The 27,090-nt window shown below is 42.5% G+C and overlaps 1 protein-coding gene across 3 annotated transcripts in view; it reads right to left on the bottom strand.

Moving 5' to 3' along the window:
* Window positions 1–26,884, bottom strand: part of LOC118966007 — a 41,707-nt gene extending 14,823 nt beyond the window's left edge. Inside the window, exons 1-3 of one of the 3 annotated variants that reach the window (XM_036987477.1) lie at window positions 26,832–26,884; window positions 8,241–8,309; window positions 2,480–2,666 (exon numbers count right to left, since the gene is read on the bottom strand). In XM_036987477.1, coding sequence (XP_036843372.1) covers window positions 2,480–2,568 — 89 coding nt within the window. In that variant the 5' untranslated portion in view covers window positions 2,569–2,666; window positions 8,241–8,309; window positions 26,832–26,884. Of the gene's footprint in view, window positions 1–2,479; window positions 2,667–8,240; window positions 8,310–12,376; window positions 12,415–26,831 lie in introns of those variants that run through there. The other 2 variants (XM_036987478.1, XM_036987480.1) reach the window with 2 other exon arrangements.
* Window positions 26,885–27,090: the final 206 nt, after the last annotated feature.

The raw sequence follows: 27,090 nt of genomic DNA, 5'->3' as shown, positions 1-27,090 counted from the left end.
ACTGACGGCTCTGGCAGCTGCTGGCTGGCTGGCGGATCTGGCAGCTCCTGGCTGGCTGGCGGCTCTGGCAGGTCCTGGCTGACTGACGGCTCTGGCAGCTCCTGGCTGACTGACGGCTCTGGCAGGTCCTGGCTGACTGACGGCTCTGGCAGCTCCTGGCTGACTGACGGCTCTGGCAGCTCCTGGCTGACTGACGGCTCAGGACAGACTGGCGGCTCTAGCAGCTCTGGACAGGCGGGAGACTCTAGCAGCTCTGGACAGGCGGGAGACTCTAGCAGCTCTGGACAGGCGGGAGACTCTAGCAGCTCTGGACAGGCGGGAGACTCTAGCAGCTCTGGACAGGCGGGAGACTCTAGCAGCTCTGGACAGGCGGGAGACTCTGGCAGCGCTGGAGAGGAGGAAGGCTCTGGCAGCGCTGGACAGGCGGGAGACTCTGGCGGGTCAGGACAGGAGGAAGGCTCTGGCAGCACTGGAGAGGAGGAAGCACCTGTAGGCAGAAGACGGAGAGACAGCCTGGTGCGGGGGGCTGCCACCGGAGGGCTGGTGGTGGAGGTGGCACTGGATAGACCGGACCGTGCAGGTGCACTGGAGCTCTTGAGCACCGAGCCTGCCCAACCTTACCTGGTTGCATGCTCCCGGTAGCCAGGCCAGTGTGGCGAGGTGGAATAGCCCGCACTGGGCTGTGCTGGCGAACCTGGGACACCATGCGTAAGGCTGGTGCCATGTACGCCGGCCCAAGGAGACGCACTGGAGACCAGATACATAGAGCCAGCCTCATGGCACCTGGCTCGATGCCCACTCTAGCCCGGCCGATACGAGGAGCTGGAATGTACCGCACCGGGCTATGCACCCGCCCGGGGACACCGTGCGCTCCACAGCATAACACGGTGCCTGCCTGGTCCCTCTCGCTCTCCGGTAAGCACGGGGAGTTGGCGCAGGTCTCCTACCTGGCTTCGCCACACTCCCCGTGTGCTCCCCCCACCCCCCCAAGACATTTTTGGGGCTGACTCTCGGGCTTCCAACCGCACCGCCATGCTGCCTCCTCATACCAGTGCCTCTCTGCCTTCGCTGCCTCCAGCTCTGCTTTGGGGCAGCGATATTCCCCTGGCTGTGCCCAGGGTCCTTTTCCGTCCAACTCGTCCTCCCATGTCCATGAGTCTTGTGATGCTGCCGCTGCTGCTGCTGCTGCCCGTTACCACGTCGCTTGGTCCGGTTGTGATGGGTGATTCTGTTACGATCATCGTAAGAAATGGACCAAAGCGCAGCTTGGTGTGAATGCATCATTTTAATGCATGACGAAAACACGAAGTAAACTGAACAAAACAATAAATGAACAACTACCGTGAATCTATGTACCAAATGCGCTGACACAAGCAACTAACATAGACAATCACCCATAACCCACAATGACAAAACAGGCTACCTAAATGTGGTTCCCAATCAGAGACAACGACTAACACCTGCCTCTGATTGAGAACCATATCAGGCCAAACACAGAAACCGACAAACTAGACATCCAACATAGAATGCCCACTCAGATCACACCCTGACCAAACTAAACCTAAGAACATACAAAGCAAACTATGGTCAGGGCGTGATAACACCCTTCTCATTAACCCGTGGTGAGTTATTCACAATGTTTTACAAACAAGGTTTATCTGTAAGATGGCTAAATAAAGAGCAGAATTATTGCTTATTATATTATTATTATTTGTGTCCTGGTCCAATAAGAGCTCTTTGTCACTTCCCTGAGCCGGGTTGTGACAAAAACTCACACTCATTCTTATGTTTAATTCATGTATCGCATAGCGTGTGTGTGGCAGGATTACAATGATGGCAAAAAACTAAATTTGAGAGTGTGCTGACCGTGGTGCTAGAGGGGGTACGCAGCTGGAGGTTGAATGTTTGAAGGGGTACGGGACTACAAAAAGTTTGGGAAAAACTGCAGAGAGGAAATGCTCAGCCTTGGCCTTGTGGAAAGTTATTAATCTCTGACCAAACAATAGACTGAATCACATAGCCAAACCCTTTGATTGAGGTCACATTCTAACATAATCTGAGACAGGAACCAAAACATGAGAAAGTTTGTGTAATAAAATCCTTTCCTCCAGACTCTAAAGCATTTCTCTGAAGAAATATCAAAAGCTGAAAGTGACTTCTGCTTTTTAGTTAATCTTCGAAATAGTAGGATTTATTAGGAAAGATAAACATTTGCATGCAAGAATTATTAACGTTACACTCATGTCTGCCTGAATGAGGTATTTATTTTAGTAAATATCTCTCTCTCTCTCTCTCCCTCCCTCTCAGCAGCTAGTACACTCTTTCAAACATTCACAAAAGCAAGAACACACACAAGGGCAATAATTGCACACATATTTGAGTTAGCGCTGTATCTCAGATAGGGTCTAATTTATAATTTTCTCAGTTTTTCTCCCCTACCCACTCTGAGTCTGTACTGAACTTTTTCCCCCTGGTCTACCTGTTCCCCTCGAAGTGGTTGATGAGGTCCAAGACTTTGGAGTGTTTCTCCCGGCTCTTCGCCATCATCGCCTCTCCTCTTCCCCCCATGTTGGCTCTGAGGAGTGGTCTCTCCACACGCCCCAGCACCTGCGGGTGGGCGGCAGACTTTGTCACCAGACTCTGGAGGTGGGTAGGCTTCAGAGGCACTGAGAGGATGATGGGAAAAGGTCAGTTGTCACTGGTCAGGGGTCGAGAGGTCAGAGGTCACGTTGTCATGGCCACTCTAGGAGCCTTTCTGTGACTATACATGACCCTCCACCAGCATTTTACGGTATGTTGACTGTGTTTTGTGGAGTTTGAAGAATAAATGGCAGCACAGGTTACTAAACGCGAGTCTAATTCCCAGATTGTACCTATAAAACTGCAAAACATGGTTACTTTAGGCATAGCATTCATTACCCAGAATGAGATTGAAATATAGCCATTCCGTGGACTAGCAGTATCCTCTTATGGCATGAATTATTCTATAAATGTGAATCCTTAAAGAGATGGGTGGGGCTGACTTAAGAGGGTGTGAACAATGCTGAATGGGTGTAGACAAATGAGATCTCTCCAGTAGTAGTACCAAAACATTCAACAGCCATTTCTTCAGAATTGAGGTTACAGAATTACTTTCTCATTGTTCCTCAAAAATGCAGTGCATGATATACTGTACCATTTTGTAGCTGTGTCTCTGCTTTTATCCAATTTAAAAAACAGAATTTCAAAATGTTCTACATACTGTAATATCAAGGTGGTCGGTCACACGTGTTTTACAGCCTTCATGCTGTAGATTGCACTGCATTTTGGGCAAAATGCTGAAAAATACTGTTATAAACTATAATCCGAAAGTCTCTTGTAAAAACTACTCTAACATACAGTTTTTCTTTACAGTAATACCTTATGTCTGCTGTAGATTCAAATGATCCGTTTTAGGTGCCAACCTAATGCTGTCAGGTGAGACTGTCACACCCTGATCTGTTTCACCTGTCTATGTGTTTGTCTCCACCCCCCTCCAGGTGTTGCCCCATCTTCCCCATTATCCCCAATGCATTTATACCTGTGTTCTCTGTTTGTCTGTTGCCAGTTCATCTAGTCTCGTCAAGCCAACCAACGTGTTTTTCCTAGTCTCTGTTTTCTAGCCCTCCCGGTTCCGACCTTTTCTGCCTGCCCTGACTTCGAGCCTGACCTTTCAGACTCTGACCTGGTTAATGAACTTCTGCATGTCCTCGACCTGCCTATTGCCTGCCCCTTGTATGCTAATAAAAATCAGAAACTCAAACCATCTGCCTCCATTTTCTGCATCTGGGTCTCGCACGGTCCTTATAGAGACACATGAAGCTCAGATTATTTTAGTAAATATATTTTTGAAGCGGCAGTGCAGTGGAAGAATATATTCCGCAGCTGCTGGGTAGGTACTTTGCCTTGTTTATAAGCATAATTATTTCTAGCCAACGTTGAATCACTGCATGTTTCCTTAGCTAACCATTTGTTTAATTTAAAAAACATTGTTCTATAATGTTACAGTATTGGCTAAACCTGTTGACTTTCCCATTAGTTCACCAGAGTTGCCAGCTTAATACTTTAATTTTGCTTTACAATACTATTTTCCTTACTGTAAAACATATTACAGCTTCTATGCTGTAAAGAAAAATTACAATATTAAACTGGCCACTGTAGTGCCAGTATAATGCTGTACATTTACAGGGAAAAGTTTTACAGTGGCCAGCTAGTGATTTATTTCCTCATACTCGTTGTGAAGTACGGGGGCTATGTAAAAAATATGAACAAATGCTCCAAAAACACCCACATAAGTCATTTTAGAAGCATAAACACTCTCAGTAAAGTGATGCAGGTCTTCAGATGCTAGAATGGACAGAGAGGTATTGCTCGAGTCACAAAACCATTTTATATAACGTTTGCAAAAAAACTTGTCTGGACCCTTTTAACATGCTATTTACATAAACAATGCGTGAGATAAAAGTATTGCGTTGGGCAAATAGATTAAGACGTCACACCCTGATCTGTTTCACCTGTCTTGTGTTTGTCTCGACCCCCTCCAGGTGTCTCCTATTTGTGCCCATTATCTCCTGTGTATTGTCAGGGAAATTGCGAGATTACGTTATAATGCTTGTATTACATTATAATGGTTGTTTTATTCGACAGAATATAGTATTCTGTTAACTATTGTGTGTGTGTTCTACTGAGGATGGGCCTCTATGAGAAAGCACTGTGTCATGACGTTGCCCTCTTTGGGTACAGCGAGCACCATCCCCCTCTCTCTGCCTCCTACAACCAGGCTGCCACAGCAGAGAGATTGTAAATTCCTAGGGAATATCCTGCCTCATGGCCACACAGTATAGAGACAGAGTGAAGTTTCATAGAGAACAAAGGAATTTCTTCCACCTCACAGAACTTGAGGTCCGAACAACATTTACAGTGATGTAAATTTACAAAGCATGTAGAGGTCTGTAATTTTTAGCAAAAATTACAGATCTCTACATGCTTTGTATGTAGGAAAACCTGGAAAATCTACAGTGTATCAAATACTTGTTCTCCCCACTGTATGATCCGGAGAAGGTATAAAAAATTGGTGAAGAATCCAGCTACGAACTGGTCCGTTTGGTAATCTTGGTGAAGCTCATGGGAGACGGTGCGGCCACATTACCATAACGCTGTTTATGTAATAGCCTCAGATTTGAGGTTCACATCTAATTGTTGTAAGATGAGATAAGATGATAAGATGAATGTGTGAGGATGATACGGTTTGTTAACTTGTGTAATGTGATTTTGGAATGTTTAATGAAGGAAACTCCAATTCCCTTTTGAGTTTAACTAAATCAGAGGACCCCAACTTTGAGAAGTTTTCTCTCAATCACGAGAGGACAACGGGTGCAGACCAGCTTACCTCGATAAAGAGATGGCCAAGGTTTGAGACGATTGCTGAATCTTTTAACCATACCACGTGGTTAAACTCTTAGACTATCGATACCGACAGAATAAGAACAGGTCTTTGATATGAATTACTAGTCTGCAGCTAGGAATTCGGTATCATTGAATGCGGAGAACGAAGACCGCCAAAACATCCATCCTATAACGACATGAATGAATGTCACTCTGAACTAACCGTTCTAACCACGACAGAGAGAGAGCGAGAGGACGGACACTCTCCAACAGAAACTAACTTTTCAACAGAGATCACGACGACACATTGAGCATAAATATATATATATTGATTTCAATTGTTCCCGAATGAGTGAGCGTTCATGTGCAAAGGATTAGCATTTCAATTGTTATAATTAGCAACTCTGTAGTTACTTCTCAACTGACCCCCACTCCCCTTTTGTCTAACAAGCCACCATGCCGGTTTAGCCCACTAGGGCACATTCCCCTATCATTTATTTTAACCATATTTACTTTATTTGTTTGTGTGTGCACTTCTGTGATTGTTTAGTTAGTTAAAACATCTCTGGGATATGTGGGACGCTACCTGGCCAAAAGCCAGTGAAAATGCAGAGAGCCAAATTCAAATTAATTACTATAAAAATCGAACTTTCATGAAATCACACATGTAGGATACCAAATTAAAGCACCTCCCTAAACAAAGAAAGAAAAGCATATTTCAACCCTGCAGGCTTGACATAAAACGCAGAAATAAAAGTATAATTTATGCCTTACCTTTGACGAGCTTCTTTTGTTGGCACTCCAGTATGTCCCATAAACATCACAAATGGTCCTTTTGTTCAATTAATTCCGTCGATATATATCCAAAATGTCAATTTATTTGGCGCGTTTGATCCAGAAAAACACAATTTCCAACTTGCCCAACGTGACTACAAAATATCTCAAAAGTTACCTGTAAACTTTGCCAAAACATTTCAAACTACTTTTGTAATACAACTTTAGGTATTTTTTTAAGTAAATAATCGATAAAATTGAAGACGGTACGATCTATGTTCAATACAGGAGGAAAACAAACTGTAGCTAGCTTTCTGGTCACGCGCCTCTAACAGTACACTTGAAGTGACCCTCGTTCTTAACAGGGCTACTTCTTCATTACACAAAGGAAAAACCTCAACCAATTTCTAAATACTGGTGACATCCAGTGGAAGCAGTAGGAACTGCAAGAAGGTCCCTTAAAATCTGGATTCCCAATGAAATCCCATTGAAAAGAGAGTGACCTAAAAAAAAAAAAAATCTGAATTGTTTGTCCTCGGGGTTTCACCTGCTAAATAAGTTCTGTTATACTCACAGACATGATTCAAACAGTTTTAGAAACTTCTGAGTTTTTTTTCTATCCAAATCTACTAATAATATGCATATCTTATCTTCTGGGGATGAGTAGCAGGCAGTTGAATTTGGGCATGCATTTCATCCGAGCGTGAAAATACTGCCCCCTGTCACCAAGAAGTTAATAAATAAATGATTTAAGACAATTGGTGTATGGATGACTCATAGTGAAGACTGAGTTCATGCAGATAACCAACAATTTATGACATTTGGAATGAGACTAACGTGAGGTAAAATAAATAATTGATCAGATATAAAATATCTGAAAAGTTATATTAGGAAAATTGTAACCTTGTAATCTGAATATTTTCCTTGATGCCCTGACTTCCTAGTTAATTACAGTTACATGATTAATCAGTTTAATTGCGTAATACTAATTACAGAGAATCTTTGATAAAATCTTAGTCTTTATTTAATGATAGTAAAGACACGACAACTGACAGAGGAGATTTACGATGTCTTTGAGTGATAAAACCTAAAGAGCATTCCAGAGAGCATGAGTTAATGTTTCTGTTCTATACCGTACCAGAGAGAAATGGTTCCAGTTTGGAGTAGGAGGCCCAGACACTGGTCTATACAATGAAAACTGTTGACACAGCAGATGTTGTCTGCTATGTATTATAGGTATCTTTCATACAAATCTTAACCTTGTGACCATTCTATGTATCTGTTGTTCGTCATGTAGGTTGAAAGGGGTGTATCTTGGTTTTAAAAGACCTTTGTTTTCTTGTTTTATCACTCTCAATGGATCATTGGAAATGGTGAATTGTTGAAAGTCATTGCTATTGCAAAGCTCTTCTTATTAAAGATTTAGTTTAAGTATAACTCTGACTTGTGTGATAAGTTTGTCTCTCCTTATTTGATAGTAAAGAAATTAACCACCACAGTATTTATACCAGTGTTTTCTGTTTGTCTGTTGCCAGTTCGTTTTGTCTTGTCAGGTCTTACCAGCTTGTTTTCCCATTTTCCTGTTTTCAAGTTTGTTTCCAGGTTTTCCCGATTCTGACCATTCTGCCTGCTCTGAGCCTGCCTGCTGTCCTGTCCCTGCCTGACTCTGATCTGATTATGATCCTCTGCCTGTCCTCGACCTGCCCTTTGCCTGCCCCGTGTTATAATAAATTATCTAAGAACTGTGCTATCCACCTCCTGTGTCTGCATCTGGGTCATATCCTGAGTCGTGATAGAAGATTTGAATAATAAGGCAAATTTCAGAGCCTATATGGTGTTTCAACCAATCACATTACATATTTATCAAAGAAAGTTGACTGTGATGACCGGTTTCCCCGATCCAGATAGAAGCCTCTTCCTTGACTAAAAAGCACGTTCAATGGAGATTCTCCATTCAGCAAGCTTTTTAGTCAGGAGTAGGCACAGTCTGGGTCTGAGAAGTCTGTCAATCTATTAAACATTCAATAACATTTGAAATAACAATGAAATATGGTGACACTCACATGCTTGTCGTGATAATATTTAATTGTGTGATCCACCCATTGAAGATACAGTTGACAGGTGATTAAGCTCTGTAAACAGAGAACATAGTTTAAAAAATTGGAAGACATATTGGAAGACCTGCCTCACTCGGGAATGTTAGTATACTTTCATGCCAATTTAACAAGATACAGTAACTGGTTATAATGGATTTCAAAGTGTACTGTTGGAAGAAAATATTACTAACATTCCTGAGTCGGGAAAATGTGCTTGAAACCAAGTGTGATTTCTAGTATTATTCATTTTAAGCTGGATGAACTATAATATGGAACAATGAAAGTAAATTATGTTGAAGGAAAGCTGCTACAATATTTCTGGGGATTCAGAAAAAAGTCTGAATTCAGAATCAGAATTCACTGACATGTATTAATGTATGTTTTGAATGTCCATGGTCCCTGACCAATTTTTGTTTTGAAATCGTATTTTTTTATGAAACCTGCCAACAATATTTAGATTGTTGCAAGGTGAGTCTCAATAAGTTCAGCAAACTAAACTCCTTGTCCAATCCACTTAGTTCATTGAGCGCAAAATATAAATATGAAGGTTCACACAGCATATTTTTTTTCATTCATCTCAGAGCGAGTTAATGTATAGAAAGCAATTAATACATGGTGAATGAATGAAGAACCGACTGTATAAATGTGCATTTAAATAAGGCACCTGAACATATAAAATACATAACCCAATAATAACAATACAAAACAACGATAGCAACAACTCACTTTCACCCAGACATTCAATGAACATACAGAGCCTTCAGAAGGTATTCATACACCCTAACATTTTCCACATGCTGTTGTTTAACAGTCTGAATACTAAACTGATTAAATTTAGATTTTGTGTCAATGACCGACATACAATACCCCATAAAGTCAAAGTGGAATTATGTTTTTATGTATGTTTTTTTATAAATGAAAAATGAAAAGCTGAAATGTCTTGAGTCAATAAGCATTCAACCCCTTTGTTAGGGCAAGGCTCATGAGTAAAAAAATATGCTTAACAAGTCACATGGACTCACTCTGTGTGCAATAATAGTGCTTAAAATATATTTTTTAATTAACACCTCACCTCTGTACCCTGTACATACAATTACCTGTAGGGTCTATCAGTGGAGCAGTACATTTTGGGGCGGAAGGTAGTGGTTAGAGCGTTGGACTAGTAACCGAAAGGTTGCAAGATTGAATCCCCGAGCTGACAAGGTTAAATCTGTCGTTCTGCCCCTGAACAAGGTAGTTAACCCATTGTTCCTAGACTGTCATTGAAAGTAAAAATGTGTTCTTAACTGACTTGCCTAGTTAAGTATAGGTTCGGAAATAAAGTTTCAAACACAGATTCAAAGACCAGGGAGGATTTCCAATACCTGCAAAGAAGGGCACCTATTGGTAGATGGAAATGTTTTATTTTTTTAACTTGTTATGGCTGCAATCCCGATATCGGGATAAGTGTCATCAACAACCGCTGAATAGCATAGCGCTACATACATAAAATATTACTATACATATTTATATTCATGAAATCACAAGTGCAATATATGAAAACACAGCATAGACTTTTGTTAATCCACCTGTCGTGTCAGATTTTGAAATTATGCTTTACAGCGAAAGCAATCCAAGCGTTTGTGTAAGTTTATCGATCGCATGATAAAACATTAAGTACACTTAGCATCAGGTAGCTCGGTCACGAAAATCAGAAAAGCAATCAAATTAATCGTTTACCTTTGATGATCTTGGGATTGTTTTCACTTCACTGACTCCCAGTTACACAACAAATGTCCCTTTTGTTCCATAAAGATTATTTTTAGATCCAAAATACCTCTGTTTCTTTGTCGCGTTATGTTCAGAAATCCACAGGATAGAGCGGTCACGACAACGCAGACAAATTCCAAACAGTTTCCATAATGTCCACAGAAATATGTAAAAAAAAAATTATAATCCATCCTCAGGTTGTTTTTAAAATATATAATCAATAATATATCAACCGCAAATGTCTTTCACAGTAGGAGAGAGAAAAGCAATACCTATCCAAAGTCTGTTGCGCGAACAAAACTCATGTGACCACTTGACGCGATGTTATCGTTCTGGCTCATTTTTCAAAATAAAAGCCTGAAACTATGTCTGAAGACTGTTGACACCTTGAGGAAGCGATAGGAAAATGAATCTGGTTCATATCCCTTTAAATGGAGCAAAGGGAGGCTATGGAACATGGAGTTTTCAAAATAGAAGCCACTTCCTGCTTTGATTTTCCTCAGGGTTTCGCCTGCAATATCAGTTCTGTTATACTCACAGACAATATTTTTGACAATTTTGGAAACTTTAGAGTGTTTTCTATCCAATACTAATAATAATATGCATATATTAGCAACTGAGACTGAGGAGCTGGCCGTATACAATGGGCACCTTTTCATCCAAGCTACTCAATACTGCCCCTGAAGCCATAAAATGTTAAGCAGACATTAAATATTCCTTTGAGCATGGTGAGGTTAGTAATTACACTTTGGATGGTGTATCAATACACCCAGTCACTACAAAGAGACAGGCATCCTTCATAACTCAGCGGCGGTAGAGGAACAAAACCGTTCAAGGATTTGACCATGAGGCCAATGGTGACTTTAAAACATCACTACGGTAGGGGGCACTATTTTCACCTCTGGATGAAAAGCGTTTCCAAAGTAAATTGCCTGCTACTCAGGCCCAGAAACTAGGACATGCATATAATATAATGCATATTGGTAGATTTGGATAGCAAACACTCAAACGTTTCCAAAACTGTTAAAATAATGTCTGTGCGTATAACAGAATTGATATGGGAGGCGAAAACTTGAGAAAAATTCATCCAGGAAGTGGGATTTTTTTCTATTTTTGTAGTTTTCTATTGATTGCCATTTCAGTATCCTTTGACTTAGGACTCAAATTGCACTTCCTATGGCTTCCACTAGATGTCAACAGTCTTTAGAAATTGTTTCAGGCTTGTATTCTGAAAAAAGGAGGTAGTAAGACTAGTCTGAATGAGTGGACCCTGCAGTGTCTCAGAGGTTTTTCATGTCTTACATGTCTTAGCATGTCTTACTTGTTTTCCTTTATTATTGACAAAGCTTTTGTCCAGCTGAAATGTTATTGATTATTATGACTAAAAACAACCTGAGGATTGATTATAAAAATCGTTTGACATGTTTCTATGAACTTTACTGATACTTTTCGGGTTTTTCGTCTGTCTGCTGTGACTGCCTTTGAGCCTGTGGATGACTGAATAAAACGTGTAAACAAAACTGAGGTTTTTGGATATAAAGAGTGACTTTATCGAACAAAACAAACATTTATTGAGTAAATGGGAGTCTTGTGAGTGCAACCATATGAAGTTCATCAAAGGTAAGTGATTAATTGTATCACTATTTCTGACTTGTGTAACTCCTCTACTTGGCTGGAAACTGTTTGTAATGATTTGTCTGCTGGGCGCTGTTCTCAGATAATCTCATGGTATGCTTTCGCCGTAAAGCCTTTTTGAAATCTGACACCGTGGTTGAATTAACAAGAACTTAACCTTTAAACCGATGTATAACACTTGTATGTTTTATGAATTTTTATAATGAGTATTTCTGGCAGAGGACTTCTCTATAGATACAGCCCTTCCCAAATGGGTATTGCATGCATCAAGTAAAACAGCCCAACCCTCTCAGGTGTAGGGTCATTCTCCTCCCACCAGTAGCCCAGACCGCCTCTCACAAAGTCAGCTGATTTTGGACAAGAGAGCTCATGGTTGCGTGTGTTCCAAGCTGACTACATTCCAGATTGCATTGTATCAACCAATGTAATCGACAGCACAGTCAGGCCTAAGCAAGTAAATAGCTCTAATGAGCATTTTCATCTGCGTGGTCGTTTACCTTTCAACAATGTGTGTGAATGAGTAAAGGAACATAACAATGCAATCTAAGTAATTGTGTACAGATCCTTGCAACATGGGGCCGTGCATTATCATGCTGAAACATGAGTTGATGACGCAATGAATGGCACGACAATGGGCCTCAGGATCTCGTCATGGTACATCTGTGCATTCAAATTGCCACCGATAAAATGCAATTGTGTTTGTTGTCCTTAGCTTATACCTGCCCATACGATAACCCCATGGGTCACTCTGTTCACAACGTCAGCAAACCGCTCGCCCTGTTGGGGATTAATCAGAATTAGTTGGGTAACATAGATAGGATGTTTAATTTTCATGATATGCTTATGAGTTATTTCTCATAAGAATGTATTTTGTTGTACTATAGTGGTGGCCATTGGCAGTTATCTGTTCTCTGTCAGGACTAAGTTGCTTGGGCCGCAGAGAGGGGAGAGGTCAAGGTGTCATCATGTGTAAACATATCTTTTGCTCCACTGTGTCTGTGTGCCAGTCACTCCCTACTTTTCCCATCGGGGAGAGGAGGATGGCAGTGTCTGGAATCATTCTATGCTCCCTCTTTTGTTGACCTATAGCCTCACTCTCCTCTCTGTGAGTTTGTCCAGGATTGGTTGTATTTAGAATTGGTTGTATCTAAATGACAATTTGATATATATCATAGGGTGGTGGTACAAAAAACGCATGTTTTTTCTTTGTATTATCTTTTACCAGATCTAAAGTGTTGTATTCTCCGACATTACTTTCACATTTCTACAAACTTCAAAGTTTCCTTTCAAAAGGTATCAAGAATATGCATATCCATGCTTCAGGTCCTGAGCTACAGGCAGTTAGATTTAGGTATGTCATTTAGGGCGAAAATGGAAAAAAAGGGTCCGATCCTTAAGAGTTTGAAAATACACTACATGGCCAAAGTATGTGAAAAACTGCTCATCAAGCATCTCATTCCCTTTGCTGCTATAACAGCCTCCACTCTTCTGGGAAGGCTTTCCACTAGAGGTTGGAACATTGCTGCATGGACTTACTTCCATTCAGCCACATTACATTACATTAGTGTGATCGGGCACTGATGTTGGGCAATTAGGCCTGGATCGCAGTCTGCGTTCCAATTCATACTAAAGGTGTTCTGTGCGGTTGAGGTCAGGGCTCTGTGCAGGCCAGTCAAGTTTTTCCACACCGATCTCGACAAAGCATTTCTGTATGGACCTCGGTTTGTGGACTGGGGCATTGTCATGCTGAAACAGGAAAGGGCCTTCCCCAAACTGTTGGCACACAGTTGGAAGCACTGAATCGTCTAGAATGTCATTGTATGCTGTAGCGTTAAGATTTCCCTTCACTGGAACTAAGAGGCCTAGTACAAACCATGAAGAACTGTCCCAGACCATTTTCCTCTTCCAACAAACTTTACAGTTGGCACTATGCATTGGGGCAGGTAGCGTTCTCCTATCGCTCTAAACTCTTAGACTATCGATACCGACAGAATGAGAACAAGTCTTTGATATTAATTACTAGTCTGCAGCTAGGAATTCGGTATCATTGAACCCGAAGAACGACAACCGCCGAAACATCCATTCTATAACGAATGTCACTTTGAACTATCCCCTCTAACCAAGACAGAGAGAGAGAGGGAGAGAGACGGACAATTCTACAAAAGAAAGACTTTTCACCAGCGATCAAGACGACACACTGAGCGTAAATATATATATATTGATTGCAATTGTTCCCGAATGAGTGAGCGTTCATGTGTAAAGGATTAGCATTTCAATTGTTAAAATTATTAACTCTGTAGTGACTTCTTAGTCGACCCCTCCTTTGTCTAACAAGCCGCCATGTCAGTTTAGCCCACTAGGGCGCATTTTCCTATCATTACATTTGCCTTGTTTGTTTGTTTGTTTATGCATTTATGTGAATTACTTAGTTAGTAATAAATGAATGATTTAAGACAATTGATGTATGGATGACTCATAGTAAAGACTGGGTCCGTGCAGATAACCAACAATTTACGACGTTTGGAATGAGACTAACGTGAGGTAAAGTAAATAATTAATTAATTTGAAGACTAATTGATCAGATAAAATATCTGAAAAGTTATTTTAGGAAATGATAACTTTGTAATCTGAATATTTTTCCCTGGTGCCCCGACTTCCTAGTTAATTAGTTACGTGATTAATCAGTTGATCGCATAGTAACTAATTACAGAGAATCTTTGATAAAAATCAGTCTTCAGTTAATGATAGTAAATACACGACAACCTCATCCCGTCAGTAGAGGATGAAAGAATGAGACGAAAGCCGGGTACCATTCGAGGCGCAACAACGCGGATTTTGAATCAGATTGACGTGGAAATATCCCAGTCAAATCCGGATACCGATCACTTGAGTACATTGTTGGAATTGTTATCAACTAAGGAGGACAGTTTGTTTAAACTCGATCGTGGAATTGAACAGTTAACGCCATTGGACGGATTGGAGGCAGAGATTGCATGCACGGAGGATTACAAAGAACGCATTATCATGCTGAAGAGCCGTGCACAAAGAGTGATAATGAAGAAACAGGACGTCAATCCACTACCAGCCCGGGTGAGTGGAGCTAACTCAAACATATCACAGAGACAATCAGTAAGGCTACCGAAGTTGATTATTGAGAAATTCTATGGAGATGTCAGTATGTGGCAAGAGTTTTGGAGCCAATATGAGACTGCTATTCACAACAATGATTCACTGTGTAATAAGGAGAAGTTTATCTATCTGAAAACATATCTCACTGGACCAGCTGCAAAGGCAGTAGCAGGACTGATGTTAACAGACAGTAACTATGATGATGCAATCACTCTACTCAAGAGCAGATTTGGAAGGAAAGATCTTTTGATTAGTGCTCATATGTCAAAGCTGCTGAATCTCACACCTGTGAAGAAATCCTCCGCTCTAAATGCATTGAGGCAGCTATATGATGAATGTGAAATTCAGATTAGGAGCCTGGAATCACTGGGTGTAGTGTCAGAAACCTATGGAAGCCTACTATGCCCAATCTTACTACAGATGATTCCAGAGGACATAGCTCTTGACTATAGTCGTCAGAGGGGAGTAGATGATGAATGGAAAGTGTCTGAGATGATCAGGTTCCTACAGAAAGAGGTTCAGAGCAGTGAGAGAGCGCTACAAATGACAAGATCATACAACCAACAGAAAGAGAGCAAACCATGGAACAAGTCATGCTTCTCCAATGAAAAGAAAACAAAAAGACCCAACATGCCCTCTGCTGCAGCACTGCATACAGCCAGCCAGAAGGAACAACAAACGTGTCTATTTTGTGACAGTGCAGACCACAAATCAGAACACTGCCCTGACTACAATATTGCTATACGCAAAGAGAAACTAAAGAACATGGGAAGATGCTTTGTATGTTTAGGACAGAGACACATAGGAAAATTCTGTAAAGTCAAAGATGTGTCATGTGCAACATGTGGAAGCAGACATCACATTGCGGTGTGTACCAGTAAGAGGAGTGAGGTGCAACCCCTTACTGTTTCTGTAGATGCTGTTGTTTCCTCAGTTATTCCCCATTCAGTGAAGATGAAACCAGATGGACAGAACACTGTGTTGCTACAAACGGCAAAGGCATGGGTAGAAGGCCCATCGGGCAGGAAGATAGCTCGTTGCTTACTAGATGGAGGCAGTCAGAGAAGCTTCATACATGAAAACCTTGTGAAGGGCTTGAAGCTACCAGTAATCATACAAGAGGCACTCACTCTTCACACGTTTGGCTCCTCTGCCCCAGCATCGTCCCAACGCAACACAGTGAAAGTCATCTTGGAGAATGTCTGGGACAAACAGCAGAGAATAGAGATAGAGGCAATTGAAACCCCACAAGTGTGCACAGCTGTGATGAAGGTTCCTGGTGAACGGATTCAGCATGAGCTCAGTAAAAGGGGACTGCAGCTCGCACTTTCCAGGAGATGACAATGATCCTGAACTCTCTGTCCTGATAGGAGCAGACTACTACTGGCAGATAGTATCAGGCAGAGTGGAGCGACTGACGGAGACGCTAGTTGCTTTAGAGAGCACCTTTGGATGGTCGGTGCAGGGACCCGTGTCCATGTCAAGTGTCGCCGAGGCAACCTGCATGTTCATCCCACTTGATGAAGACACACTAGTCTCCAAGCAACTGCATGCATTCTGGGAGCTTGAGTCTCTGGGTATTCTAAGCGAGAAAACAAAGAACCCAGAGGAAAACGAGGCTCCACAATTGTTTGAGGAAACAACCACCTTCAAAGATGGGCGATACCATGTGGAGTTGCCATGGAAACGAGAAATACCAGAACTCCAAGACAACTATAGAATCGCCAAGAAACGGTTTGAAGGTCTGAAGAAAAGACTGAAGAAGGATGTGACGTTGTACAGCAGATACATAGAAGTAGTAGAGGACTACTTACAACAAGATATGGCAGAGGATGTGCCCAAGGACAACGCATCAAGTGCAGACAACGTAAAATACTACTTACCTCACCATGCAGTACTCTGAGAAGATGAGGTGACAACAAAACTGAGAGTGGTGTTTGATGCCTCGTCCCATGAAGATGGCTGTCCATCTCTCAATGACTGTCTACTCACAGGACCGAACCTAAATCCGGATCTGCTCAGCGTTCTGATAAAGTTCAGACTACATGAAATCGCATTCATGGCAGACATCAAGAAAGCTTTCCTGCAGATATCCCTAGCAGAGAGAGACAGCCGTGAGATTTCTATGGCTCACTGGCCCACCAAGGGTAGAAAATGAAGGATGAAAAGAGTGGTATTTGGAGCTTCCCCAAGTCCATTGTTGCTGGCAGCTACAATCAGGAAGCACTTGAAACAATATGAAAAAGAACAACCAGAAGTTGTAGAGATACTGAGAGAGTTACTCTACGTAGATGACTTCATTGCAAGTTCACGCAATGTTGAAGAGGCTTACCTTGTGACAACAACTGCAAAGTGAATGCTGTCGATTGCAGGCATGGACCTCTGCAAATGGATGACCAATTCTCCTGAATTGAAAACAAAATGGGAGGAGAGTACGACAACTGACCACCCGTTGACGTTACAAACACAAGGATTAGTGCTGAAGGTTTTAGGTTTAGTATGGAGGTCGGAAACGGATGACTTTGTGTTTGACCTCAGGCCGTTACTGAGCATTCTAAAGCAAAAGGAAAACACAAAGAGAAGTGTTCTGCAGTCGTCTGCACGTATCTTCGACCCTCTTGGTTTCTTAACTCCCTTCACCATCAGGATCAAGTGCATGTTCCAGGAAATGTGGGAGAGGGGACTCAGTTGGGACGAAGAATTACCACCTGATCTGACACGAGAATGGCAACAGTGGTGTTCAGAACTACCCCAGTTACACCAGCTCACCATACCAAGGTGGTACAGAACAGATATGCGGCCACAGAATAACCACACCCTGAAACTACACGTGTTCTGTGATGCAAGTGAAAGGGCTTACAGTGCAGTAGCTTACCTGCAAGGTGAGTCACAAGACAGGGAAACAACAAGTCTAGTCGCATCCAAGTCCAGGGTAGCCCCACTTAAGAAAATTACGCTGCCACGCCTGGAGCTCATGGGAGCTGTGATTGGAGCGAGACTAGCAAACAACTTGATGACCACACTGAAAATGGAAGAAAAACAGATCAAAATGTGGACAGACTATGGTCGTGCTGCATTGGATTTGCAGCTCAGCTCAGAAATGGAAACAGTTTGTTGCGAACAGAGTGACGGAGATCCTGTCCTTGACCAATCCAGAGTCATAGTCACATATTGAAGGGAAAACTAATCCAGCTGACCTCCCTACAAGAGGACAAACTGTTCTAAACTTGACACAGAGAGAGCTATGGTGGAATGGACCCAGAATTCTGACATCACCCAATCAGTCTGAAGAGACTGATGATAACAAGGTTCCGGAAGAGGTGAATATAGAACTCAAGTCCAGTTGCCAGGTTACTGTACAACTCGCAGCAAACAGCACAGACAGCACTGAACCTGTGTTGGAGCTTGAAAGGTACAGGAAACTGAAAAGAGTGTTCAGAGTCACCGCCTGGACAAAGAGATTCATAGCCAATGCTCGTACAACCATAAAGATGCAAGGTGAACTGACTGCTGACGAACTGTTCGATGCAGAAAAGTACTGGATTAAGGTAACACAACAACAGAGTTTTGGACAGGAGATCAAACTACTGACGGCAGGAAAAAGCCTAAACAATGACTGTAAAATCAGAGAACTGAAACCTTTCCTGGACGAACACGAACTGCTCAGTGTAGGAGGAAGACTGCAACAGTCCAACTTCACATTCAGAGAGCAGCACCCATGGGTTCTGCCCAATAAGTACAGATACTCAAAAATGCTGATACAGTACCACCATGAGAAGGTGATGCATTCTGGAGCAAGTGACACTCAGCACCCAACGTTAAACAAGCCGGAAATGAGACGCAGATGGAAGTACAGGCAGAGACTTGTGACCAGTTTCTGGAACAGTTGGCGAAGAGACTACTTGCTGGATCTAAAGTCAGCACACCGCTGTGACACACCACAGCCCACCCCACTGAAGGCGGGTGACGTTGTACTCATTGGAGAAGATAACACATCCAGACAAACCTGGAAACTAGGAAAGATTGAAGAACTCTTTCCAGGCCGAGATGGCCTAGTTAGATCATGTTCAGTTCGTACTGCTTCAGGGACTTTGTTGAGGAGACCTATTCAGTTGATATACTGCCTAGAGATCTAGATGAACACAATTGTTCATGGGGGGGAGGATGTTGTAACTTTAATGTGTTACAGAGTTAATGTTTAAGTTTATTCATTGAGCTGTATCTAAAGATATTTCTTTATAGTTATTTGCATATGTAATTGTATTGGGTTGTGTTGAATTACGCTTTTTTTTTTTTATCGTTCAAATCCCGCGAGAATTGGCCCTATGGGAGTGATTTGAGTAAGTGCCGCGAGAAAAAACCTGTGCGTTAGGGCGCGAATTGGTCACAGCCATTCCTTTGTTCCAGTACTCAGAAGAAGGACAAACAATGACCGGTTGAATTGAAAATTGTTTTGTATGTCTATAACATCCTAAAGCTTGGTTTTGTACTTAGTTTGACCTGTTTAGTCGACATATAATGTGTAATTTTGAAGTTTTGATGCGCAACTTATCCGGACCAGAGGACGTTTTGGGTGCATTTCAGCTGATGTTATTAGCAGTAGCTAATACAAAGACGCAAGACTTGAAACCAAACGATGTATTGGGTAAGTATGAAGCCTTCCAGAACATTCTGAACGAAGACCATCGAAGGTAAGGGAATATTTATGCTTAAATCTGTGTTTCTGTTGACTCCAACATTACGTGGAAATGTAGCTTGGAACTGAGCGCTGTCTCAGCATATGGAATAGTGTGCGATTTCTGTAAAGTTAAAAATAAATCTAACACAGCGGTTGCATAAAGAAGCAGTGTATCTTTCTAACTATATGTAGAACATGTATATTTAGTCAAAGTTTATGATGTCTATTTACGTTATCTTGCCGCGCTACATAGATTTCCTGCGGGCATTTTTGAGTAATTTCTGAAGGTGAACTCACTGTAAATGGACATTTATGGATATAAATGGCATATTATTGAAAAAAAATATATGTACTGTGTAATATGTCATATTACTGTCATCTGATGAAGATTTTCAAAAGGTTAGTGAGCGATTTATTTTTTAATCCTGCGTTTGTTGATTGCATGTTTTGGCTATTGAAATGAGCTGTGTCTGGTGGTGGTTTTACATATATATGTGCTATGTTTTCGCCGTAAAACATTTTAGAAATCTGACTTGCTGGCTAGATGAACAAGGTGTTTATCTTTCATTTGAGCTATTGGACTTGTTAATGTGTGGAGGTTAAATATTTTTAAGAATATTTTTGCGTTCCATGCGCCACCGTTTCAGCTGAACGTGGGAGGGTTGATTCCCAATTGGGAACCAGTATCGTAGACAGGTTAACAACCCTCCAGACGAGCTTCAATGCCATACAACTCTCCTTCAGTGGCCTCCAACTGCTCTTAAATACAAGTAAAACTAAATGCATGCTCTTCAACCGATCGCTGCCTACACCTGCCCACCCGTCCAGCATCACTACTCTGGACGATTCTTAGAATATGTGGACAACTACAAATACCTAGCTGTCTGGTTAGACTGTAAACTCTTTTTCCAGACCCACATCAAACATCTCCAATCCAAAGTTAAATCTAGAATTGGCTTCCTATTTCGCAACAAAGTATCCTTCACTCATGCTGCCAAACATACCCTCGTAAAACTGACCATCCTACCGATCTATGACTTTGGCGATGTCATTTACAAAATAGCCTCCAATACCCTACTCAATAAATTGAATGCAGTCTATCATAGTGCTATCCGTTTTGTCACCAAAGCCCAATATACTACCCACCACTGCGACCTGTACACTCTCATTGGCTGGCCCTCGCTTCATACTCGTCGCCAAATCCACTGGCTCCAGGTCATCTACAAGACCCTGCTCGGTAAAGTCCTCCCTTATCTCAGCTCGCTGGTCACCATAGCAGCACCCACCTGTAGCACGCGCTCCAGCAGATATATCTCTCTGGGTACCCCCAAAACCAATTCTTCCTTTGGACGCCACTCCTTCCAGCAAATCTACCATTCCAGTGTTTTACTTGCTAAATTGTAATTACTCTGCCACCATTGCCTTTTTTGCCTTTACCTCCCTTATCTCACCTCAAATTATTTTTCTACTGTATTATTAACTATATGTTTGTTTTACTCCATGTGTAACTCTGTGTTGTTGTCACATTCGTTGTATGGAGGAGACCAAGGCACAGCGTTGTAAGCGTACATTCTTCATTTATTAAAGAAATGCAACACTGAACAAACTAACAAAACAACAAAACGAAACGGCGACTAAACAGAGAATAAGGTCAGGGCGTGACAGTACCCCCCCCCCCCCGCCAAAGGTGCAGACTCCCGACCGCAAACCTGAAATTATAGGGGAGGGTCTGGGTGGGCATCTACCCTAGGTGGCGGCTCTGGTTCTGGACGCCGCCCCCCCTCTTTACACTAATCCCTCCGCCTTTGTAGATCCGGACCGCAGATCATCGCTGGAGGCTCTGTACTGCGGATCATCGGCGGAGGCCCCGGGCTGGGGACCGTCGCCGGAGACCCCGGGCTGGGGATCGCCGCCAAAGGGCCAGGGTTGGGGACCGTCGCCGGAGGCTACGGACTGGGGATCGTTGCTGGAGGCTCTGGACTGGGGATCGTCGCTGGAGGCTCCGGACTGGGGATCGTCGCTGGAGGTTCCGGACTGTGGCCCGTCGTTGGAGGTTCCGGACTGTGAAACGTCACCGGAAGCTCTGGGCTGGGTACTGTCGCCGGAAGCTCTGGACTGGGCACTGTTGCCGGACATTCTGGACTGGGTACTGTTGCCGGATGCTCTGGACTGCCGAGTCGCACTGGATACCTGTTGTGTGGTGCTGGCACTGGTGGTACCGGTCTGGGGACACGCACCTCAGGGCGAGTGTGAGGAGCAGGAACAGGACGTACTGGACTCTGGAGGTGCACAGGAGGCCTGGTGCGTGGTGCCGGCACTGGTGGTACCGGGCTGGGGATTTTTTTGTTTATTGGGGCTGCCTCTCGGGCTTCCATGCTAGCCGTGTCCCCTCGTATCGTTGTCGTTCCTAATGCACAGTTTCCACCTGCTTCCATGGCAGAGTCCTGTCCCTTCTGTACTTCTCCTCGTAGTATCGCCGTTCTGCTTTCACTGCCTCTATCTCCTCCTTAGGAGGAGTCTCCAGAATCTCTTCCCATGTCCATGAAGTCTGCTCCTCCTGGCCACGCTGCTTGGTCCTTTTATGGTGGGTTCTTCTGTCACGTTCGTTGTATGGAGGAGACCAAGGCGCAGCGTGGTCTTATTAAAGAAATGCAACACTGAACAAACTAACAAAACAACAAAACGAAACGTGAAGCTAATACGGATAGTGCAGACAGGCAACTAAACAGAGAATAAGAACCCACAAAATGACCAAGGGAATATGGCTACCTAAATATGGTCCCTAGTCAGAGACAACGGTAAACAGCTGCCTCTGACTGGGAACCAATTCAGGCCACCATAGACATACAATAAACCTAGACTTACAAAAAACCCTAGATATACAAAACCCCTAGACGAGACAAAACTAACATACCCACCCTAGTCACACCCTGACCTACCCAAAATAATAAAGAAAACCGAGATAACTAAGGTCAGGGCGTGACAGTTGTGGTACGTGTCGAACTGTTTTGCTTTATCTTGGCCAGGTCGCAATTGTAAATGAGAACTTGTTCTCAACTTGCCTACCTGGTTAAATAAAGGTGAAATAAATAAAAAAGTCAGTTAGTTAAGACAGTCAGTTAACATAACCTTTTTGAATCATGAAGCCTTCATGATATTTTCTTGATGTGCTTTTTTTATTATAAGAAGCTTTAAAATGGACAAAAAGTGACGTTAGCTGAAGGTGATCATATACTTATGTCATGCATTAAAATGCAAATTAATTACTAAAAAATAATTCAATGTGATTTTCTGGATTTTTAAGTGCACCTATGATAAAAATTACAGACTTCTACATGCTTTGTAAGTAGGAAAACCTGCAAAATCGGCAGTGTATCAAATACTTGTTCTCCCCACTGTAAGTTCTGTTATACTCACAGACATTATTCAAACAGTTGTAGAAACTTCAGAGTGTTCTCTATCCAAATCTACTAATAATATGACTATCTTATCTTCTGGGGATGAGTAGCAGGCAGTTGAATTTGGGCATGCTTTTCATCCAAAATTCCAAATGCTGCCCCCTATCCTAGAGAAGTTAATGAGTAAAGATGAAACAATTTGTGAAATTATGTAATGGGATTTTAAACTGTTTAATGAAAGAGAACCCAATACCCTTTAAAGTTAACTTCTTGGCGCACCCATCCCTTTAGCGGGATCATTTTCTTCAACATCCTCCTGAATTGCAGAGTACCAAATTCAAATTAAATTACTAAAAATATTTAATTTTCATGAAATCACAAGTGCAATGTAGCAAAACACAGCATAGCTTGTTGTTAATCCACCTGGCGTGTCAGATTTCAAAAAAGCTTTTCGGCGAAAGAAAACCAAGCGTTTATGTAAGGACATCTCTCTCAGCAGACAAAACAAACACTAGAAGTAAAGTAGATTGGTCACGGAAGTCAGAAAAGCAAAAAAAATGAATCACTTACCTTTGATGATCTTCAGATGTTTGCACTCACGAGACTTCCAGTTATACAGTAAATGTTCCTTTTGTTCCAAAAATATTATTTTATATCCAAAATACCTCCATTTGGTTGGCGCGTTATGTTCAGCAATTCACAGGCTCGAGTGGTTACGTCGGGGCAGACGAAAATATCCAATAGTATCCGTAAAGTTTGTAGAAACATGTCAAACATTATTTATAATCCTCAGGTTGTTTTTACAATAAATAATCGATAATATTTCAACCGGATCGTAGCTTTTTCAATAGGAGAGAGAGAAAATGTCTACTCCAAGCTGTTGCACATGCAAAACTCTGCTGGGTCCGAGCCATCCACTGACGCGATGTGATCGTTCTCGCTCATTTTTCAGAATAAAAGGCTGAAACTATGTCTAAAGACTGTTTCTGGTTTGATATCCCTTTAAATGGAGGGAAGGCATGCAATGGAACAGGGAGCTTTCAAAATAGGAGGCACTTCCTCTTTGGATTTTCCTCAGGTTTTCGACTGCAATATCAGTTCTGTTATACTCACAGACAATATTTTGACAGTTTTGGAAACTTTAGAGTGTTTTCTATCCTAATCTGAGTTTCTGGGCCTGAGAAATGGGCCTGAGAAATAGGCAGTTTCATTTGGTTACGTTTTTTCATCCAAACATCAAAATACTGCCCCCTACATTCAACAGGTTAACTAAGTCATTGGCCCGCCCCATGAGCACAGATATTGATCTGGCTTCATGGGACAGCCCTTTGTTGCTCTTCCAAATAAAACCCCCATCTAGAGAAATCATCTTCAGACCAAGCTTACCTCAATTACCGAGAGGGCTAAGGTCTGAGTTGAGACCAGAAAACCTGAGTATGAGCTAAGGTTGTAAAGGTTGTTGAAACTCTGAGACTATCGATTCCGACAGAAAAAATAGCAAATCTTCGATAGTAATTACTAGTCTGTAGCGAGGACCGACAATCGCCGAAACATCTATCTATAAGAACATTTCTGAATGTTACTCTAAAGTATCCATTTGAACCATAAGACTACAGGGACGCAGAGAGATGGGCGGATGAACTGCCGACAGAAAGAAGGACGATTCCAACAGAGATCATGGCGACACACTGAGCGTAAATACACTGCTAAAAAATAAATAAAGGGAACACTAAAATAACACACCCTAGATCTGAATGAATGAAATATTCTTATTAAATACTTTCTTCTTTGCATAGTTGAATGTGCTGACAACAAAATCACACAAAAATTATCAATGGAAATCAAATGTTTCAACCCATGGAGGTCTGGATTTGGAGTCACACTCAAACTTAAAGTGGAAAACTGCACGACAGGCTGATCCAACTTTGATGTAATGTCCTTAAAACAAGTCAAAATGAGGCTCAGTAGTGTGTGTGGCCTCCACGTGCCTGTATGACCTCCCTACAACGCCTGGGCATGCTCCTGATGAGGTGGCGGATGGTCTCCTGAGGGATCTTCTCCCAGACCTGGACTAAAGCATCCGCCAACTCCTGGACAGTCTGTGGTGCAACGTGGCGTTGGTGGATGGAGCGAGACATGATGTCCCAGATGTGCTCAATTGGATTCAGGTCTGGGGAACGGGCGGGCCAGTCCATAGCATCAATGCCGTCCTCTTGCAGGAACTGCTGACACACTCCAGCCACATGAGGTCTAGCATTGTCTTGCATTAGGAGGAACCCAGGGCCAACCGCACCAGCATATGGTCTCACAAGGGGTCTGAGGATCTCATCTTGGTACCTAATGGCAGTCAGGCTACCTCTGGCGAGCATATGGACGGCTGTGCGGCCCCCCAAAGAAATGCCACCCCACACCATGACTGACCCACCGCCAAACCGATCATGCTGGAGGATGTTGCAGGCAGAAGAACGTTCTCCACGGCGTCTCCAGACTCTGTCACGTCTGTCATGTGCTCAGTGTGAACCTGCTTTCATCTGTGAAGAGCACAGGGCGCCAGTGGCGGATTTGACAATCTTGGTGTTCTCTGGCAAATGCCAAACGTCCTGCACGGTGTTGGGCTGTAAGCACAACCCCCACCTGTGGACATCGGGCCCTCATACCACCCTCATGGAGTCTGTTTCTGACCGTTTGAGCAGACACATGCACATTTGTGCCCTGCTGGAGGTCATTTTGCAGGGCTCTGGCAGTGCTCCTCCTGATCCTCCTTGCACAAAGGCGGAGGTAGCGGTCCTGCTGCTGGGTGTTGCCCTCCTACGGCCTCCTTCATGTCTCCTGATGTACTGGCCTGTCTCCTGGTAGCGCCTCCAAGCTCTGGACACTACGCTGACAGACACAGCAAACCTTCTTGCCACAGCTTGCATTGATGTGCCATCCTAGATGAGCTGCACTACCTGAGCCACTTGTGTGTGTTGTAGACTCCGTCTCATGCTACCACTAGAGTGAAAGCACCGCCAGCATTCAAAAGTGACCAAAACATCAGCCAGGAAGCATAGGAACTGAGAAGTGGTCTGTGGTACCCACCTGCAGAACCACTCCTTTATTGGGGTGTCTTGCTAATTGCCTATAATTTCCACCTGTTGTCTATTCCATTTGCACAACATCATGTGAAATTTATTGTCAATCAGTGTTGCTTCCTAAGTGGACAGTTGGATTTCACAGAAGTGTGATTGACTTGGTGTTACATTGTGTTGTTTAAGTGTTCCCTTTATTTTTTTGAGCAGTGTATATATATATTGATTGCAATTATTCCCGAATGAGTGTGTGTTCATGTGCAAAGGATTAGCATTTCAATTGTTATAATTATCAACATTGTCTTTCGCGCCCTTCTCAGTCCCTTTGTCTACCAAGCCGCCATACCAGTTTAGCTCACTAGGGCACATCCCCTATCATTTCCTTGTAACCATATCTACTTTGTTTGTTTGTTTGTGCATTTATGTGATTATTCAGTTAGTTAATAAATAAATGATTGAGACAATTGATGTATGGATGATTCATAGTGAAGACTGGGATCGTGCAGATAACCAACCATTTACAACGTTTGGAATGAGACTAAGTGAGGTAAAGAATAATTTATTAATTTGAAGACTAATTGATCAGATATAAAAAAATCTGAAAGTTATAATAGGAAAATTACAATTTTGTAATCTGAATATTTTCCTTGGTGCCCCGACTTCCTAGTTAATTACATTTACCTGATTAGTTTAACCATGTAATAATAATTACAGAGAATTTATTTGATGAAATAACAGTCTTCGTTTTAATGATGCCAAAGACGATACATCTTAGGACCATTTCTTCTTTTCTTTTTGTCTTTTTGAATTCATAATGTATAAAAACCCTGTTTTCATATGAATACACTGGTATGGTGTTGGAGATCATGAATATGAGGTTAAAGTGTCCCTTTAAACTTACCTCTGTGCCAGGAGATGCTTTGCCTCAGTTCGGGAGTCAGAGGAATAGAGGAGAGAGAGAGAGAGAAAGAGGCGAGGTGTATTATAGTCTTATTGTGGAACAGCCCAGCACTCTCCTCCCACCTCACCTCACCTCACCAGTACTCCCCCTCTCACCAAATCAGCTGATTTCTGAGAAGAGAGTTCATTTTGTCAACAGATGGCACCGGACAGGATACAGGATTCCCAAACAAATAAAGGAGGATGATAAGGGATCATTT

Source organism: Oncorhynchus mykiss, chromosome 9 (genome assembly GCF_013265735.2).
Source record: "Oncorhynchus mykiss isolate Arlee chromosome 9, USDA_OmykA_1.1, whole genome shotgun sequence".
In the NCBI taxonomy this organism is placed as follows: domain Eukaryota; kingdom Metazoa; phylum Chordata; class Actinopteri; order Salmoniformes; family Salmonidae; genus Oncorhynchus; species Oncorhynchus mykiss.
Note: the sequence above shows the minus strand (reverse complement) of the source record. Positions and strands in the feature narration are given on the sequence as shown.